This window comes from Protomyctophum bolini (genome assembly GCF_963924005.1).
Source record: "Protomyctophum bolini genome assembly, chromosome: 10".
Taxonomy (NCBI): Eukaryota; Metazoa; Chordata; class Actinopteri; order Myctophiformes; family Myctophidae; genus Protomyctophum; species Protomyctophum bolini.
The window spans coordinates 37,966,309-37,987,286 of NC_137871.1; the positions used below are offsets into that span (position 1 = coordinate 37,966,309).

General features: G+C 43.7%; 1 protein-coding gene across 5 annotated transcripts in view; it reads right to left on the reverse strand.

The window, feature by feature from the left end:
• Window positions 1–115: 115 nt before the first annotated feature.
• LOC308323033 (uncharacterized protein) overlaps window positions 116–20,978 on the reverse strand; it is a 75,507-nt gene continuing 54,644 nt past the window's right edge. For 3 of the 5 annotated variants that reach the window (XM_080774622.1, XM_080774623.1, XM_080774621.1), the window contains exons 7-18: window positions 19,024–19,217; window positions 18,760–18,885; window positions 16,370–16,498; window positions 12,990–13,112; window positions 11,652–11,787; window positions 9,424–10,907; window positions 8,229–8,741; window positions 7,442–7,821; window positions 7,170–7,275; window positions 6,264–6,822; window positions 5,430–5,570; window positions 425–1,922 (exon numbers count right to left, since the gene is read on the reverse strand). In XM_080774622.1, coding sequence (XP_080630748.1) covers window positions 5,452–5,570; window positions 6,264–6,822; window positions 7,170–7,275; window positions 7,442–7,821; window positions 8,229–8,741; window positions 9,424–10,907; window positions 11,652–11,787; window positions 12,990–13,112; window positions 16,370–16,498; window positions 18,760–18,885; window positions 19,024–19,217 — 3,869 coding nt within the window. In that variant the 3' untranslated portion in view covers window positions 425–1,922; window positions 5,430–5,451. Of the gene's footprint in view, window positions 140–259; window positions 323–424; window positions 1,923–5,429; window positions 5,571–6,263; window positions 6,823–7,169; window positions 7,276–7,441; window positions 7,822–8,228; window positions 8,742–9,423; window positions 10,908–11,651; window positions 11,788–12,989; window positions 13,113–16,369; window positions 16,499–18,759; window positions 18,886–19,023; window positions 19,218–20,978 lie in introns of those variants that run through there. The other 2 variants (XR_013964793.1, XM_080774624.1) reach the window with 2 other exon arrangements.

Genomic DNA, 20,978 nt, shown 5'->3' on the forward strand with positions numbered 1-20,978 from the left:
TCCCAGTTATGTTCCAAACCATATTTCTTTCTTTCAAGGAGAAAGTGCCAGATGAAATATAGCAGGCACCCAGGCTGGGAGAGTTAAGTCCTCTACTCCTTTCTCAATTCCATGACAGCTAATCTTAAACATGTGACATCTTCCCAATTACATGTTTGATGGAGAGAGAAAGGGAGAGGATGTTAGAAAATAAATATATGGAAATGATAATCTTCTGATTAATCCAACATAATCATAAATTATTATTATAATACAATACCTTGATCATCATTTAGCTTTCATTGTCAGTCAGTAGTTAAATTGTGCTTGTGTCATCAGCTGCCTGAAACAGTTGAAAATATAATACATGAAATGGAGAATATCTAAAACTCTTTGTAACAAAAAAAGTAAAACGGACAAAACTTTTAAAAAGACGACAGTCAAATTCCGAGCTAATCATTTTATTCTGCCAACATGAAGCTACATTCACATAAACAAGTTTTAAACATGGGAAGATATTCACAGTGGTGTGACGAGTCACGCTGATGGACTACAAATCCCATGAAGGCAATTAATGGGAGAAGTGGGGGGTTGGTCCAGGTCAACATGACGAATGCCAACGACATCATATCAAATCAGTGACTGTAATGACTGTCCCCATTACTTCAAATGATATCCCAACCTATAGTCAGTAAACAACAAACTTTATAAACTATCATATAACATTTAACTTTGATACTTTCAAAGATGCTGCTCTGTTCCAATAGTATGGCAGTGCAAAGATGTAATTGTAAATATATATATAGCTCAAAATGTGTCGGCTGCCAAGAGAAACGTGACAATCAGTTTTATTATTATTAGTACACTTAGTCTGCACACAAAAGTGCATGTACTTCAATTCAACACTGATCTACAAATCACTGCATGTTGGCCAAACTTGTCTGAACTAAACTAAAATTATAATAATAATTACATCACTCAAACATATTATATCTGGTCCAAAAGACAGATGAAAAAGCTATACTCTATTCAAAAATAAAGCTTCACACATTTAGTTGTCATTCAATTCAGAGCAAAGCCAAGTCGTGTGTACTTGTGAGTGTCAAGAGTGAGAGAACAGCAAAGGAGGAGAGGATAGAGAGAGAAAGAGGGAAACATAGAGAAGGCAGAATGGATCACCATACATGGAGCGGAAACCAAGGGACGTTGGATTGAGTCATACACGCATGCTTTCCCTGTCTCTAGCTAGTCTACAGTACCTCTCTCCCCACATGAAACAGTAAGAGCGATAACATACGTGTTCAAAGACATCACATATCCACTGCCCCTACACAAACAAAATACACTACAAATTATTGTAAACGACGTGCTCTGCACACACACACACACATTCAAGCGTTCATAAATAATGAGTCTCAACAAAACAATTTCATTTTCTTGGCAACAGGTTGATTTAAACAAAAGCATAAAATTAAGCCACTTAGTTCAGTATAGCAAAACTAGACCGATGGGCTAAATCTGTGGGATATAGGCTCTAAAAAAAAACAGAAAAACTAAAATTAAACCCATTTGAAAATGTGGATTTGGGATCAGCTTATACATACGGGTATATCACAAAACATCTAAGCTCTACCTATGAGTTGGTGTCAAGTCATTGCATTCAAAATAACAACTCAATCTGCCAATGGCTATCAGAAGACAAACTCAACACAATTATTAGTTCTTCTAGTTTCCCTTTGAGGCGTTTCATGCAGCTGGAACAGTGCAGACACAACTATCCAAAGTTGGTCTTGCTGGCCAGATTACATGAGACACACCACAGTTCCTGGATCAGTGCAGCGGATGCAGAGGTTTAGGCAGTGTAGTGCATCTTAAAGTGTTGCTGGTGACTTAACGTGTGCCTTTGGTGACGTACCAGAGTCGGATCTGATTGATCTCTGGATCTGTTGGGAACCAGCACAAATCATATTGAACATGAAGGCATTCCAGGTTGGGAACCAGCACAAATCATACTGTACATGAAGGCATTCCATGTGTAACCCTGAGGTCCATGTCCCCACCCACCATTGTGGTCCCTGTCAAACCCCCACCCCCCATTGTTGCCCTGCCTGTGGAGGGTGTAGTAAGTAAGCCTTGCCGAGCCATGAGGCCCACATAGGGCAGGAGCCTATCTCCTGTTTCTGTAGCTTGATGTACAAGTACATCCCCTCGACATGACGCTAGTAGCCTAGTACAGTATGTCGCAGGGACTTATCCACAATCCAACCCTTGATGCAGGGAGGCAAGCCCCCTTTCTGAAACCAGCTCCTCGCCACTCGCCCTACACACTTGCCCTCGATATGCGCGTTCACGCGAGGCTGCGCCATATTAAGTGTCGTCCGAAACCAAGCAGCCTTGGGTGGAAGTGGCTTATAAAGCCCTCAAGAGTGAGTCTGTGCCGATCTAGACTCGATTGCCTTGTGCAGCCCTGCTCTCTGTCCATATGGAAACCGCGACCTACAAATGTAAGTACCACCACAAATAAATGATAAATAAACTCCTCCTAAACAATCTTCATCTGATGCAGAATAGACAACGCTCTAACTGATGTTCACAACCACACAAGCAAAACAACTTTTAACAATGATTTATAAACACCATGGATGTCATATATATTTTTGACAGTCACACTGCATTTCATTTTTCCATATTAATGAAATCCACATGTCACACAAACATACACCATGCAATGCAATATAACTGTACAAACAAAATAAGGTAACACAATTGCATGATGGTAACCATGGCAACAAATAGTGTGTATTTGTGTATTTCCAAACAGTTTTTTATACCCAGCACCCTAATCAAGGGAACTTGATTCAGCTGGAGGGGCACTTCTTGACGAGGGAACCTCCGGAGAGCACTTCATGTCAAGGGACTGGTTTCAGAAAGGGCCACTGGGTCCCATTTTTCAGTGTTTGGTATGACCCGGTCAGAGATCGAACCCCGACCTCCCATTCTCAGGGCAGACACTCTAAACACATGGCCACTGTGCTGGTGAGGGTGTAGACCAGGGGTCTTCAACAGGGGGTCCTCAGTGTTACTAAAGGGGGGCCATCAACTTTATTACTTTATTATTTTTACATTAACCACTTGAACCCTAGCATCCCTATTCTGAGAACTTTAACCACAGATATAAGATCTACAAGCTCAGAACACATCGCAAGGTGTGAGCTTGTAGATCGGCTATTCTCGGGAAAGAGGTTTGGTGTGACAAAAGAGCAGACCAAGTACAGAGTAAAAGGTCATGTTTACTATTACAAAGTATTGATTGTTAAAGTCAGAAAACACCATACACATTAACATGAATCCAACATCGAAGTGCACTCAAACAGTATATGACGCCATCTATGAAATCTAGGAAAAACCTGCAAAACAATAATTGTACTGTATACAATATGTAGTGGATGGGCCTGGCATGCTTCATCTCTCTCTCAGCTAGGGGGTCCTTGGCCTGGAAAACGTTTAAGACTTTTTTTTGCAACTGGTGTAGCCATTCAGTTGCAAAAAATATATCTAAATAATAATTCAGCAAATGTCTGTCTGTCTGTCTGAATGAATGTCACTGACTGCGCGTTATCTCATCATTCACTGCACGAATCACTCCCACTTTTCACACAGGCATGGACCATAATTATATGGAGGGCGTAACGGAGCCCTTTTTCCCCATTTGACACATTAATGATTAATAATCAATTTATTAGTGAATTAACCTCGCACCTCCGTCCCTTAGCGACACCTGCATCACAGGCCACCGTTATCACCGTTACCGCACTGGCATGCTTCCTCTAGCTACCGCTGCAACACAACAAAATGTGCCCTATACAATTTGGCGCCGCGTGTGTGTGTGTCTCCTAACAGCCAGCACAGCCGTTTACCCCCCCCCCGTTTATCCGTCTGTCATCTATGTCGTCTATCTCCGACCGAGCCACACTATTAGCACACATCTATCCATGGCAAAAAAAACCTGCACGCTCCCACAATCCAGCTAGGCTACATTTTACCGATTTTACCGATGTATTTCACTGCTCAAATATTGTTTTTACATCACTCCAACCCCCTCAGGCCAGGAGGCGGTGTGTGTGTGTGTGTGTGTGTGCGCGCGCGGACGCTAAACAGTAAACACTGAGCAACACGTTAAATTTCTAATTCCACTAAAGAAAGAGGCAGCGATGGAGCCATAAGTCCATATCCATACATTCGGGGACATAAATTGCGCAAAATACTTTTAAACATGAAGCTAGAAGGCTGCTACATAGCTACTACTACTACTGCTACTAGCTGTTGTGTGCTACATTAGCAACACCAGGGTTGCCACATTGACTGAGAGGGAAACAAGCAACCAGGTCTATGAAAATGTTAACAGGCCAGATAAAGTCACACAATCCGAAAAAACATCTAGAATAAGCAACAATATTGCTGACTGTCAAACATCATTTTCATGGCATGGACCACTAATATTATATATATATATATATATATTTACTATATATACATTTGCTTTTCATATATTCAGAACGGGTAAGGACTAGTAAAAATAATTTGGCGACCCCCAGGTTGAGAACCCCTGGAGTAGACAACCACAAGACTCCTCTGATACACTTACACCACATTCTAATACCATCTTGTGGACTTCACACAACTTACATGGAGGCCTTTAAATACGTGGCCTAAAAACCTCTATGTTGAACTCTGCTAATAAACAAACTGCAACAATTTACATTATGTGATTGTCTACACAATTGTCACATATTTCAGCAGGTCACCAATTTCACTGCAACAGCACCATGCTGGAGGGACCGAGTGTGAGTGAGCGAGTGGCCAAGATTTTGGGGGTATTGAAATTTGGCCATCGGGTCACCAGCTGCTTCTTTTCACAAGACAGAAAGAGGTTTCAGCAAGACAGTGTAACGCAGGGAGGTCCGCCAGGCCTCCCCACCTTCTGGAACACTTAGAAAGTGCACCGTCCAACCAGCAGCGGGTACTGCTGTGGAGCCAAGGACATGGTTCCTCGCCAACTTCCCATCCACAAACACTGGCAAGCATGTTCATTGAAGTGCCCTGCCAAGCCATAGGCACAGCTGCTGGGAATCTCTGTATGTGAATGTTTTACCCCCATGCCACCTCAGATAACTTATGTTATATAAATAGACATTCATTGAGAGTCTACTATAAAAGCCTTTGGACACTGTTAATTGTATTATAGTATTTTCCGAAACAATTGTTGAAGAGGTGCAGCTAAAACGAATCATATTCTCCCTCACCAAATTAGCATGAATCCAAATAAATATTCTGTTATACATTTCATTTTGATGAGCAAAAAAATGGGAGTTATCTGCTGATTGAACTAACTTGGTGACCGTTTTCAGTGGTATGAAGAGAACATGAAATATAACACGGATCTAGTGTACCTGGATTTGGTGGACCTGAGGTCTAATCAGTCTCTTCACACTGGAGTTGTTCCTTCTGAGGGAGCGGTACAGCAGCTGTCCCCAACAAACCCCTTCTCACAATGTAGGGACAGGAGGCCCCACTGGGGATGTCTGCGAAACCTACCCAAGAGAAAGTGAGAAACGAAAATACGGGTCAAGAAAGGATGGATATATTGAGAGAAGAGAATGGAGGAAGTGCAAGAGACAAACAAATTGAAATAAATAAGAGACAGTGCAACAAAGTACATGAAGTATACAGAGGATGAATTAAGAAATAATGTGGGGATAAAACCATAGAGGTGATGTCCCCATTAAGATTCCAGTATGTTATACTGACTGACTGGCAACCAAACCACAACTTGCTGTAGTTGTAACCTACGTTAAAAGATGATAAAAGGACAACTTTATATATTTATTTTTTTAACCACGTTTCTTTTTTTTCATTTGCTTTTTCATTTTAGCGATTCTAGCTAGTTTTGACCAAAAAGAAAAGAATTACAACATTTTATAGCGATTTCTTTTTTATTACTTACGATAGTCCTACTAGACCAAGAAATTACATCTGGCCACAAAAGATCACAGGATCTACTGAATGTGAAGGGGGGGTGACAAATTGACTCTAATAACAATAATATCAACCTAAAACATGAACCTTTAAGTTTATAATATTCAGTATAGTCATACTGTGTCATAATTTATTAGAATTACAAACCTTCGACCTCCTCACTGTTTTTGGCCAACTTTATTCACCCCAGATTTTTAACTACCAAAATCATTCACCAATCTTTACCAACAAAGGACTGCCAAACACACCTTTCATAACAACCTCGGGCAGGCCATAGGGTTCGTACTCTGTGTCGTCAAAGGCAGCCGACAGCTGGCAGCGGTTGCGGCGGATGCGTTCTGCCAGACGGGCGGGGTCAGCCGGGATGGGGAAGGAGCCAGCAAACAGCATCTTGTCTCCAAACCCCATGGGCACTGGGATGGGAGAGATGGGCGGAGATGCTGTTGACTCCTCAACCTCCTCTATCTCCTCTCCTTCGGTCTGCGTGTATGCATGCTGGAGTTCTGACACTGCAGAGACGCTAGTGGGATTCATCTCGTGTTCCGTCTGTGTGCAGACGCTCTTCATCTTGCCGAGACTCTCACTCTCGGAGTCCTCCTGGCTCAAGTGACTGGTAACGAGGGTCCTGGACGCGTTCACTCGGGTCTCTGGGGCCTGTTTGTGGATCTCCAAGGTTACATGGGTGTCTTTGGCGACGTGCTGCTGTCTGCTGTTGTTGGAAGTTTTTTGGATGACTTCAGCTTTCTCCTTGCATTGTCGCTCTTTGGTCGGTGAGTGTTTTACATTCATGTTTTCTTTCTCAGAATCCTGGAGAAAGAGAATGATTTAAGGCCACATTTAATCCAGTTATTCAGAGAAATAATGTGTATTGGTAGAATACTAATACTAATACAGAGATCGTCATTCATTATCCTCAACATGTGACGGAACCTTTCATAGAATTCTGGCAACTAGTGTTTTCAATGCTGTAAAAGTGATGTGACATTTGCATATATCTTTTCTTCTTTTGTTTACCATTGACAAATACATCTTAAATGTTCTAAATATAATAGAATGTTTAGAATTTAGAATATTTATCCTTATTTATATAAATTATATATCATAAATATAAAAGTAATGACAATAAAACAGAGGAGTCAATAATAATGAGTCACCCCATGATCATCCATGACAGGCTCCTGCATGAAGTCCTGAGGTGCTGAGGTCTTCCTTTTATGCTGGACAACAGTCTTTGTTTCAGGATAGTTACTGTGCTGTAGTCTGTTGGTGGAACAAGAACATTATTTATTCAAAAAGGAGAGAAATACATATCAGTACACTAACTCTGGTAAGAACATGCATTATGCTTTAGGTTGAGTGCCAATGCAAATCGATTTATCAATCCGTGGCCATAAGCAAGTAAAAGTATGTAGGGCATGCGTGTTACCTGGAACCCAGGGTGCGGCCCTGCATTCTGTTAGACGAGCAGGACAAGAGGAGCTCATCCTCTCTGATTAGCGTCACAGTGCTGAGCCTCTGGGGGACACCAGGGGCAGCCGGGTATTTAGGACCAAGCACAGGAGCTTCATCCTGGGCATGAGCGGCTGGAACAAGAGCCTGGATCTCTCTCCGAGTCTGCGGCTGCTGCTGGGTTGACTGGACCAAAGTCTGCCTGAGAGCAGAGGTTTGGTCCAGGATGTGTGGCTGACTGAGCGTCTGGTCAAGGCTTGGAACAGGCTGGGAGGTTAGCCTCCACATAGCCAACTCCTCAGCCTGCCTCTGGTTCTCCTCAGAGAGAACCTGTAGCTCTGTCTGCAGTGCCTCCATCTGGACATGAGGGAAATTACACATTATACTAATGAATGATTAGCATTTATTAAGGGTACTATATGTACAGTATGAAATACATATAGTAAATTAAATTAAATTAAATTAAATAAAATACATATAGTAGTAGATGTATATGTAATAGTATGAAATACTGTACATTACGATTATATAAATAAGGAAAATCCATTATTAACCCATTGAAGACCTGAGGCCAATTATTCAAACCCTCTAAACCAGTAGTTTTCAAGATTTTTCCACAAAAGCACGAAGTGAGTTACGCAGTGAGCTTGTATACCTGCTCTTTTTGAATAGTCAAGGCAAAAATCTAAAATGACACAGACTTTGTGAACCGTTCAAAACATCTTTTAAAAATTGTTACTCTGCGTCTCTCAACTGAACCCTACCTGCTGCTGTAGGACTCGAGGCTGAGAAATGCTTCTCGACACTTCTTCAGCCGCAATCTCACTCTCCTCATCTCCTGCACGTCTTTCTCTCTTCGTGATGACATCACTCAACAAATTGGTGGAGTGCACCATTTCCTTGACTGGACAGGAAGCAACATCCTTTCCTGGACTTCTGGTCTTCTTCAGATCTGAATAAGCCCGGCCCCTGCTAGTGGATAACGCGTCACGGGGGACGTTTGTCAACTCCTCCGAGTGGTTAAATCTGGTGACTTCCTTCTCATGCTTCTTCTCCCCACAGCCTTCTGCTGTCATTCTCTCTCCCTCTTTTGTTCCCGTCCTCTCCTCGTCTTCTCTCTGTGCCCTGAGTGTTGCCATCTCCTGCCGGCAGCGCAGTAGTTCCTCTTCTTGGCTGTGGAGGGCGCCCTCCTTCTCCTGCAGCTCTGCCAGCAGGTCCGTGATGTGCCGACTCTGCCTGTCGAAGGCCATGGTTAGCTGCTGTGTCTGACATGTCACCTGTTGAGGGGGTGCAGTGGGGATACGGGGAGAGATATGGGGAGAGGGGGGCAGTGAGAAAGAAAAGAACTGGAAGACTTCAATAAATGTTTTCTAATAGAAATTGCCTCTCTGCCAAATGCACTGCCGTAGTTCAGTGGCCTTGTGGTTATAGTGTCCACTGTCTGTCCTGAGACTGGGAGGTTGTGGTTCAATAGCCCACCGAGTCATATCAAGCCAAAACTATAAAAACAGTACACTCTGCCTCCCTGCTTGGCACTCCGCATCAAAGGTTGGATAGGGGTAAGTCCCTGCGACATACTATCCTAGCATCATGTCCAGGGCTAACCATCTACATCAAGCTGCCTCATGCTACAAACAGGGCCATGTTTGTTACCAAGGCTCCACTTAATAAGCTCCAAGAGGCTGTGGTTTACAGTGATATTAGAACATTTAGGGCACTATTCGGCACATTTTAAAACAATTCGTTTGCTACAGTGATACTGATGTTATGCTACTGTAGGTGTGTGTTTAATGTTTATAGAACATTTTACCAAGTCTTCAAACATTGCCCAGCCAATCCCAATGAAGCACCAGAACAATCTGTTGCATGATATTCAATAAATTATCAATCACATAATCTTGTATATTGTGTACATTATAGTTTGAAGAAACTAATTAAATCTCATCCCATGTCATCTACCTGGCTCTGCATGGCCTCCAACTTGGCCTGGCACTGCTTGGCCCGCACAACCTCTCTGATCTTCTCTTCGCGCAGACACTCTACCTCCTTGGCCAGGTCACAAGAAGCAGACTCAGGCGTCTTGAGGCCCGTGGGAACCTCCTCCTGGTCTGGGGTACCATGCTTTCTTACAGTGGCGTCTTCCAGCACAGTTTGCTCCTCAGTTCTCGAGTCGCCCTGGATGAGATCTGTCACCCAGGAAAAGTCTGCATTGCGCCGATTGGCGGACTCGCAGAAGAGGCGGTGCTGCTCTGGGGAGGGGAGGAGCTTGTCATCGAGGCTGACGACATTGGAGTTAAACTCGTCGCTGTGGAGACACAGATATGTCAGAGGGCTGTTGGCTTCTGGAAGCTTCTTTTCATCCGGCAGCTCTTTCTTGCCACGACTCTTCAGCTCCTCCAACTCGGCTTCCAGCTCCGCAAGCTTGAGGCTCAAGTCCAGCTTTCCCTCCCTGCCCGCCGTCATCATCATCCTCTTCCTCTCCTCTTCCTCCCTCTCCCTCTCATCCCGTTCTAAAGCCAGCTGGGCCTTCACCTCGGCCAGCTGCTTCTTGAGCTGAACATTCAGATCCATCATTTCACTCTCCCTGTCTTCCAGAGCTCTCTCCTTCGCCTCGTCGAACTCCCCTCTCTTCATCGTCTCTTGCGCCTCCCTCTCCCTCTTCACTTCTGACTCCAGAGCAGCCAGAGCCCTGCTTAAGCTTTCCGTCTCTGCCCTCATACACTCCTGCTCTGCCTTCCTCTGCTTCTCCTGCTCCTCTTTCTCCCCGGCTTGGCTGGCGTGTTTGCGGCTGAGCTGTTTAAGTCGCGTCCTGGCTTCGGTCTCTGCCCGGCGCTGGCTCTCCAGGTCCTCCAGGCGTTTCTGGAGCTCTTCACGAGCGTCACAGAGCTCTGAACGTAGTGAGGCGTTCTCCGTCCGCAGGTCGGCTTCAGCTGTCAAGGCGTGTTCGTTGGGTCTGAGAGTGGTTGACCGTACCGGGGAGAGCATTGGTTGAGATTCATGATCACAGTCCAAAGAGGAAGCAGCGGGGGTGTTTGGAGCAACAACGTCGAGTTTGGAGAGTGTCTCAGTCCCGGAGCCGTCGCACCGCATTGTGTCACCTTCCTTGTTGGCACTCTTCCTCTCCTCATCACCGTCTTCCTCCCTAGCGTTCCCTCTCCCTTCTCGACTCTGAAACCTTTCAGAGCCTTGGGAGTTGAAGGCGGTGACGTGCTCTGAGTCGATTCCTTCCCCAGGCTCTCGGTCACTGGGATACTTTGTTGAAACCTGCTCCTCCACCTCCTCCACCCCTCCAGCCCGCTCGTCTCGGGAGGTGCTGCTAGCGGGACGCTGCTTGGTGGAAGCCAGGGGTCGGGGTGGGTGGTTTGGGGTGTAGGGCTGAGAGGGGTAGCTCGGTCCAATGGAGGTAAACTGGACAGGGGGCAACGGGGTGGCTGCCTTCTGCTCTGGAATTGAAAGGGATAATACAATACAAAGTCTTATTGAGTCTTATGACAAACTTTGTTTTCAAACATTCAATATTGAATATCATGGAACAGCTAGAGTGCAGGGATGGGGGAAAACATTCAACTTTGAAACCAATGAAAACCTATCCTGTCCACCACGGTTTGCCATCTTGAACAACACGGTTGTCCACGAGATGCACAAGGGCGTGCCTGTCTTCAAAGGGCGTGCCCGTCTTGTTTTCCATTTTCACTATATTTATATTTTAATTGATCAAACTATCTAACATTAATACGCAACGCTAAATAAAATTAAATAAACACTTTCATTGATAGTCAGTTTAGATTATTAATTTTTAAATATTCCCAGCCTGGGCCTCTGGGGTTTTGAGGTTAGGTTTAGGCATAATTTCTGTTAGGGTTAGGCATAGTGTTTGTGAGCTTAGGTTTCTGCATAGTTTTACTGAAGTTAAATGTTAGGGTTTAGACACAATCAATGGCGAAACACCAATGAAAGAGGGAGTCCCAGGCTTTGATACTGCCTGCTCCAAGTCTGCAGATGTTAAGCAATTGACCAGCAGGGGTCAGCATTTGACTGAGGCTGCATTGTGAACGAGAGGACATGAATATAAAAAGAAAAAGGCCATGTGTAATGCAATCACCCTGGCTTTATTATGGCCAACAAATCAATAATTAATCACACATGGCGCTCGGACCACACCCGTCCATCTCTTTCCTCATTGTCACCTTGCAGTTCTTTGAGGCGGTGCAGGGCGTCGGCCCGCTCCTCTGCCAGCCTGCGCCCCTCCTCCTCCAGAGCTCTCTCTCTCCTCTTGCTCTGCTCCAGGCTCGCTGCCGCGCCCTCCGCCTCCCGCACTGCCTCCTAACACACCAGGAAGTGGTGAAGGAAATTCAGTCAAAACTGAAGTTAACCCATTCTGACCTGAGATCAGATTCATACGAGGTTTCCACGGGACACACACTGGTCTGATGAACCCATTCTGACCTGAGATCAGATTCTAAAAATGTCAGTCGTTCTTCGAATTTTTCAAAAATAGCAGACCTACAAGCTCGTAGCGCGCCACTCGGTGGCGCGATATGAGCTTGTAGATCTGCTATTTTTCAATAGCTAAAGCATAACATAGTGCTAACACCAAAATGGGTTCCCGGACAGAATGGTTAAGGACAAAACAACAGTTGAAATGATAAATAATTAAGTGCCAGGATAGGCGGACTGGTAATGAAATCTCCTTCGTGTGTAGTACATAAATTATGACAATGCTACAACGATCCTCGAACATCACTGCAATCAAATGCTTGGTAAAGAAAGATCTTCGTCTTATGTTTGGTGCATGCATGTCACTACTATGCATGAAGAGGGTTCTCAAAATTAAAATTAAAAAAACAATAAAAGTCCACTAGAAGCAGACAGTTTTTTTAAGATTTGTTTTTGGCTTTTCTGCCTTTATTGATATTATCAAGTGAAGACTGACAGCAAAGGTCGTCATGAACGGGACTCGAACACGCAATGCGCTGTCGGGCCAAAGCCTATATGTGGCATGCACCTGGACCACTAGGCCAGCAGGCGGCCCGAAGCCGACCGAATTTGACAAAAGAATGTCTTCCAGGGCGTGGCTATAGGATAAATAAATGTATGATTGGTCCCACTACTGTTTTATCAGCTTACATCTTCTGTAATAATGTTGGCTGTATCATTTACTGTATATCGTTATCAACTCTATAAACACTAGAATTACAGTATGTTAAAACTGTTACACTAAAAAAGGAGAGAGGAGATCCACACACCACTCCTCTCTCCTTTCTTAGTTATTTTTTTGGATCCTGCACCCGTTAGAATTTGTGGATGTGCGTGCATCTCTTGACCAAAACTGTTACACTAACCATAAAGCTAATACTTGCTCATTATCTTCAAAGTGACATATGGAAGGGGACAGATTCATAAGCTGTTAAAAAATTCAGATAATGCATTATGTGCCCACTGCTTAGGTAATGAATAATTAACAGACATGTCTAGACCTACAGTCACATATGGCTAGTTCATTTGAGTGGAATTGTGTGTGTTACCGTCAGTTTGGCTTGCGTCTGTGCATCTTTCTTTTGGCTTTCTTTTAGCTCTCCTTCTGTCCACTTCAGTTTCTCTTTGAGAGTTTCAATCTCTTTTTCCAACGCTTGCTTCTGAAGAGACACCTGGTAGACAGACAGACAGACAGATAGACAGACAGACAGACAGACAGACAGACGTGAAATATATCGTTCAGTACATGGGGCGCGGTTAGAGTGTAAATTATGAACATGGGACAATCCAGGAGTAATAGAAGTCATAAAAAAACGAATAAAGCCATGTTTGTTTTTAAGGCAATCAGGAGAACAAAAGGAAATGATCAGGGAAGGAGAGGTGGAGGGGTGGCAGGGAGCAATGAAACTAGTGAATGTCCCGTTCACGTTTTTTGCTCCCGATCCGATTCTGATCATTTCATTTTGAGACATGCCGATACCGATTTTTACCGATAACACTTATTCCATGTGAGAAATGTATGTCACTCTAGTCTAGTCTGTTGCCTTTAAATTATTCTAAGGTAAAAAAAATATGAGACTACTTTTTGAAGAACTCATATGAAAGCAGGGAATCATAGCAAAAATAATGATGGTTAATTAGATTGAGTGAATCTTGCAACTACAGCTTATGGAACTGAAGGCAATATTAAAACTCTTGTAGAGAAAACACCATTTGCATGGCTTTGGCTATCATTCAGAGATAGATCGGCATACTGCAGGACATTATCATAATGCATAGTCGGGGTTACATTCCTTTGTTTTCATCATGGGTCTATTTCACGCCTCTGTGAATGTCTTTGTTGCATGATCTTTGAGACATAGGGCTCCAATTTCGTCGCCGCCTTTACCCGCAACGCGGCCCGCAATTCAGCCGCTGCCCGGAAATTACAAATATAGGAGCTTTCTCTGTCCCTTAAGTGGTATTGTTTTTGTCGACACCAGTATTTTCACCTAGAGGTGTGGTCATGGGCGTGCTGGCACGCTTTCCCCTAAATTGTTATTTTGGTCACACACATTTGGGAAGGCGCATAGTGCATTTTAAAAGCACCCGTAAACCGTATGCCAAATTAGTTTGGTTAAGAGCATCGTGCACCGTGCCTGCATGGAGATGTCCGCGTAGTGCCGGCTGCGTCATCTCTCCTTATTCTCCAATGCATCTCTTTATAATTTTCCTATAATCAGCAGAAGTGAGTGTCCAGTGTTCCTTGTGTCCATTGTGTTTATATAATTGTATAGTCAAAGAAGTTATTTGTGCCAGGCGTGCGCGATTCCATTTGCTCATTCAGTTCATCACCCCATAGCAGCAAATGGGGTTTACTTTAATCCGATGTCTAAATCCTTTTCGCTTCATACCGTTCCGTAGAGACCAAATGAAAGCCCTAATTTCTTAATTTACATCGAACTGAGAAAAAAAAAAAGAGCGATATTTGAGCGAGTTGTGATTCAATGAAAATATGAGTGTTCTTGGCTCTGTGCGGGGTGGAGAAGAAAAATAACGCCCAAACCACACCTATGCATAATATAATGGTTAACGGTGGTGTTTTAGGGATTTAGACAGGTATCCGAAATACCAACTTTAGTGGGGGAACACCCCTTCCCCACTGCTAAATCCCAAAATAGCGTATTTAGAAAGAACAAACGAAAATGGAGCCCCAAGTGTTTGCCTGCTGGAACTATAGTGTCTCAGGAGGACAAACATCAAGCATAAACATGACAGTTTTCGCAAAATATCATTGTTTATACATCTTTCTTTGACATTTACATTAGAGACAAGCCTATTTAGACACACTATTTTATTGAAATAAAAAAAGAAAATCTCAGATATATTTCTCCTGATCATTTGAAAATGACGTGATTGGCTCCGATTTCCGATCACCCGATCCGATCAGGACATCCCTAAATGAAACCAATATCTAGTGTACCATGAGATCCATCTAATGCACCCTCTACCACTCTGGGAACAACTCAGCAGCTTTAAGCAAACACTTTACCAGGCCTATTCTGTCTGGCCTAGGGCTGGGCAATATTTCAATATTATAAAAAATGTTACATTTTGTCCCACAATTTTTGTAACCCAGACAGCGCTACCGACTGCGCCACCCCCCATGTTGTTACATTTAGTCCATATCACCCAGCCCTGGTGGTTTGCATAGAAAGGTCATTCATACACACATTACCTCATGGCTTGTAATGCATGAATAATCACGACAAGGCAACTGAATAAGCCAATATAACTTTAACGGACATAAACATACAGATTTTACCTGACTTATAAACTACACTGTCCTTCTGGGATTTATGAGATTACTTTCCATATTTGAAATTGTAGAGTGTGTGAGGACTACTCAATGCCCGCATAAACAGTATTTTAAAACACAAATACAACATATCTTTATTTCAAGTTGTGAACTGGGTCACAAGAAAGGCATGCATACCATCAGCCAGCAAACATTAGTTTGATTGTCCAAGTTTTCTACTGGATTCAACACAATCTGTGGCTTTTTTGTGCTGATGTGTGTACAAGGCTGCATTACACCAAACAAGATAAGAATAAAGAATAAACGTCTGGTTCCATTTAAGATTGACACAGACATTGTGGGCGGACTGAATAGCCATTGTTTAGAATGTAATCTCTGTGAGCAGCTGGTCTGGTTTATAAATGGAAGTCATTGAAATAGTCAACCTGGCAGGTATCAACTAGTAGGTTACTACGTTTGCATTTGAATCCTGATCCAACTTGTATAATATATAATATATAATATATTATATAATATAATTACCACTTAAAAACAATACAGCACAATTCTGTGACACACACAAACGCACGCGCACACATGCAATACCCCCACGCCACCCTCATGCCTTCATGCCTTCCTTCATAAGAATGCCGACTTCAGCAGTCACACACAAGTTAACAGTGATGTGTTGATTTCATCCTCCCATAACCATGTTTTTCTGCACTGTCAAACACCGTCACACAGTTATTACCTTTGCTGTTCAACCCTTCCACTGGGAAGAAACCAAGAGAAGAGAAGGAGAGAATAGGGAAAGAAAACACAGAAAGCAAGAGAGTGAAACAGCAGGCGAGAAAGAAAAGAAAACAGCAAAGCAAGGTCGAGGAGGAAGCGTGGGAGAGAAAGTAACATTAGTTCATCGACCTCTGGAGTAAATAATAGAAGACAGAGAGAGAGATAAGGAGAGGCAGGAAATAACTGGGAAACAGAGAGGATGTGTACACTGCCAATGCTGATGCAAATTAATAAAACCACTGTACTGTACTGTACTGTACTGTACTGTACTGTACTGTACTGTACTGTACTGTACTGTACTGTACTGTACTGTACTGTACTGTACTGTACTGTACTGTACTGTACTGTACTGTTCTCTACCTTCTCCGCCTGGGCCTGCAGTGCATTGTGGAGCGTCCTGGCCTGTTGAATCTCCTGGTTGAATTTATTCACTTCCTGCTGATGTTGCTTCTCCAGACTCTGTCTCTCCTTCTGGAGTTCCAACAAGTCCTGACACACGCACATACAATACATACATACATACCGGTACATACAAAATCCATGCACACATGCACGTCATGCACACACACAAATACGCATACACTTAATCCATATGCAAACTCGTCATTAGTCAATAGTGCTTCGATGCTGTATGTCTTGACTCTGATAGTTACTGCCCTGTAGAAATATGTGGATCTTCTACACTGAAACATGAGGTGCCATTTTGTTTAGCAAGCAGCTATGGTGACGTCACCCCACCTAAATGAGTGTGTGGGGTGGATACAACAACTGGTCTTGGATCAGTAGTATGCATGCAAACTTCAAGAGAGACGGTCAGACAGAGAGTCGGAGACGAGTGTAGGCTAGTAGCGAAAACAGCATGTCAAACAAACGCAAAAGTCCTTAGAAGTGTGGTTGAATTTGACCAGTGGTGCAATCCTTTCATGCAAAGGTGGTAGAGCATGTTGACTTTAAAGCGGGTATGTCACGCCCCTCGGGAAGCTATTAAGGCTATTAACGCTAGCATCTAGATTGTGACGTAAAGTCGGGCCAGCTCAATTTGACCAATGAAATTGATCTTGTATCTGGTCTAAATGTCAGAGCGGCTCTGGGCTCTGCGAGTTAGCGTTCCTGGTGGCTATCAACTCATGCTAGTGGTTTTGAGGCCACCTTCAGCCTCATAGCTGGGTAAAAGTTTGGTGGAAAAATTACTTTTTTGCTACAAAAAACTCGCCAGAATGACACCGAGTTGACGTCCAAGTTTTAGGGAAAACTGTTGCATAATCGCAATTCCGCGCGACGGGTTCCATCGTACCCATCTTGTCTATCTGTCTCCCCCCCGCTGACACGCCCTCAGCCGGCTAAGTGCTGAACAGGGCTCACGGAGCCCTGGAGCTTCACGTAACCACTGCCTGTGACTACTCCACCTCTCTCTCTCTCTCTCTCTCTCTCTCTCTCTCACACACACACACACACACACACACACACACGCTCGCTCGCGCTCTCTCTCTCTCTCTCTCTCTCTCTCTCTCTCTCACACACACACACACACACACACACACACACACACACACACCGATATAGGGGCGGTCTCTCTCTCTCTCGCACACACGGGGGACTTCGCAGCCGGTGTGTGGTGGGCTTCAGACGGACTAGTCACGCGAAATTGCGATTATGCAACAGCTCAGTTCAGTTCAGTGCAACAACTCAATGTCATTGTAAGGAAGATTTCCGAGCAATAAAATAATTTTTTTGATTACACTTTCACCTAGTCTGACGCAAAAGGTTACCTCAAAACCACTAGCCTTTGTGCGCTAGCCACTCAGCTCGGCTAGATGCTAGGTCACGTCAGAGCCTGAGATATAGTCACGTGTCGTTTGAAACTGTTTTCATTCAGACCACGTGATGTACCTTATCAGCAATGTTAATCTCGGGCTTTGACACTCCCCCTTTAAGGAAACCTCTCTACTGAAACAAGGTGAATGTTATTATCTAATCAATGTATAGTGATTCGTGTAGAGTCTCCTGTGTACCACCGCTGCTGCATTAGCAGCGTCACACACCATCGAGCTGCTGTGGTGGGCACGAGCAAACATACACTACAAGTCGTGTCAAGTTCCATCCAAGATATAGCCAAAGGAACGGCTGCACTTGCCTTGGCTCGAGATTTGCTCGCTCAAACAAATAATCAAAAATGTGCACCCTGTGGTGGACAGGGCAGCGCTACTAGTACAGCCAGCAGCAGCAAGAGACAACGGCGTGTGCCTGCAGAATACGCTCTGAATTAATTCATATGCCTAGTTCGGTCTCAAAACCCAAACTCAATGGACTCCAATTGGACTCGCCCAAGTTGAAATAATAGTGTTGTATAATTATTTTTTCTTTAGTAATCACGCCAGGGAATCACTTTATTATAGAAGTAGAAATTCTACTAATTATTATTATTACAATTTTCATTCTACTGTAGAATGAATGAAAATATTATTATTAATATTAATAATGATAATAATAACATATATAGGAACCGTTAAGAGAACCGCTAGGAACCGGACTCGTTAAGATGGACCCGGTAAGGGCCCGGAAATGTTAAAAACCCAACGAGTCCCAACCCTTTACCCACCCGTCTATCCACCATCATCTCAACATGCATTTCTCATTATAGCATATCTGTTCTGCCCTTTTCACTCTCACTCCAGTGACTCCACCCTTCTGTTCCCACCACCTGTCTGTCTGTCTGTCTGTCTGTCTGTCTGTCTGTCTGTCTGTCTCACCCTCTGATGTTGTTTCTCCAGGTCCTTGACACGTTGTTGATTTTGGAGTCGGCAGCTCTCAGCGTTCTGTCTCTGACACTTTAGCTCCTCCTGAAGCTGTCTCAGCCTCTGCTCTGCCCCAGACGCCTGGGCACACGCGCACACACGCACACACACAAACGCACACAAATAAGGTGTGAGGTTATGCTGAAGCCAACCTCAAATAAAATAAAAGGCGATAGTGCATTTGATGTATATGCATGGTTCTTGTGTGTCTGGTGGTACCCGCTCGCTCTCCTGTGCCATGCGCGTGTGTGTCAGGCTGAGCTGGTCGTGTACTTTCCGCAGGCTTTGCTCGCTGGCGGACACCTCCTTCCTGCTCTGGCCCAGCTGGGCCTGTGCCTCCGTCAGCCTCGCGGCCTCCGCCCTCAACTCTGCCTCCAACGCCCCCACGCGGCTTTGCAGCTCCGACACGGACGCTGGCGGACACAGAGGCAAGTCAGTGTTCCATTAGACGACGAGTCAATACAGATCACTGGGCAGTGTGAGCAGAGCATATACATATTAAATATTCAAGGATAAATTGATCCTATGAAAGCATATTCCCATGGTGATGTTCCCTCTGGATATAATGAACATCTGTTGCAAACCTGAAACCAAAGGCTCTCTTGATGGTATCATCCATCAGGACACACACATTGTCCTAGGTTTCTTTCATTGTCACCTTCTTCAATTGTTTTATCATTACATGGTGTTTTATTTATGGTTTTGTACTTACATATTTTTCTTTGCGATTACTGGTCCATTTTAATCTGTTAACCACATTAACCCTGGGATCCCCATTTTTTTTCAATTAGCTAATACAGGCTCATAGATTTTTATTAGCTATTTATGCTATTTGTCATATGACGTTAAGTATCAGTATCAGTCTTAACCCATTTTGATTCTAAAACTGTCTTCTACACCCTGACAGTTTTCTGAAAAAGCCGTTTCTATGTCAGTCGTTCTTCGATTTTTCAAAAATAGCAGACCCACAAGCTCGTAGAGCGCCACTCGGTGGCGCGCTATGAGCTTGTACATCTGCTATTTTTTCAATAGCTAAAGCATAACATATGCTATTATTGACGAGTCTGACATAACACAGTAGCAGTAGCGGACAGTTACAGAAATGGGGTCAATCAGCTCATAATGACTGCCCAATTGACAGCCACAGTTCAACACAGTTCCACATGTGCAAATGCAAAGCTGCAGGCTAGGGGTCATGTGTTGCCTATGCCTAGTACCCCTCACCTTCCACTGTGGGCTTTCTCCACACAAGGCCTGTTGGTATATTTCAAGTTACTCAGATTCTTCCAAAGCAGTAACTGGGTTATTTTAAGTCTTAAGTCTGAATGAGGTCCTGGTTGAAAGCAGTTGGTTGTGGCTTTACATTAGCTACCACTCAGCAACCATGACCTGTTTGCTTCCTTGTCTGTACTGGCAGACAGTTAACACTAGCAGCTGTGTACTGACTTAGGTACAGTAGTAACTAGTACAGCGTCACCTCACAGTGAACCGGGAGACAATTGAAGGATTCTCTCTGACTCTGAACACATGCCACACACGGAAACAATGTCCTTATAGTCATTGACTCAAAAGATATACAGCCACTGTCAAACATGCAAACTGGCACAAAAACACACAGAGCCAACAAGCAAAGTAAACAGTGACCCTCCCCTCTCCCTGCTGCTCACCCGCAGCTAAAAGGATTTATTGGTTCAGATTGAATTGTACCCTTCCTGCTCTGAGCTACTGTGTCTGACACACACACACACACACACACACACACACAGAGAGCAAGCGGAATAATGTTTAGATGAGCCGGTTTTTAAACATCCTATTAGGGAACAACAAGTGTTACATGGATACACCAGGATGAGACATGTGGAGTAGTGCTGCCAACGAATATTCTATATCCGAATATAGTTTCGAATCAAAAATAATAATTAATAACCGAATATATAAAATTAAGGTTCAAATTAAAAATAATAATTAAAAATATTTATTTATTTATTATTATTATTAGTTTTCGGTACCATGGGTAAGCGTTGTGACTTGTGAGCTTGTAGATTAGTTATATTTGCCACATGACACGGCGACAACGGCATACATTGAAGAATAAATCAGCTGCCTCGCACTCTTCCTAAACACAGACTATAGACCGATTCCGTAGCGGTTTCACGGTCGCAGCCTACGTATTT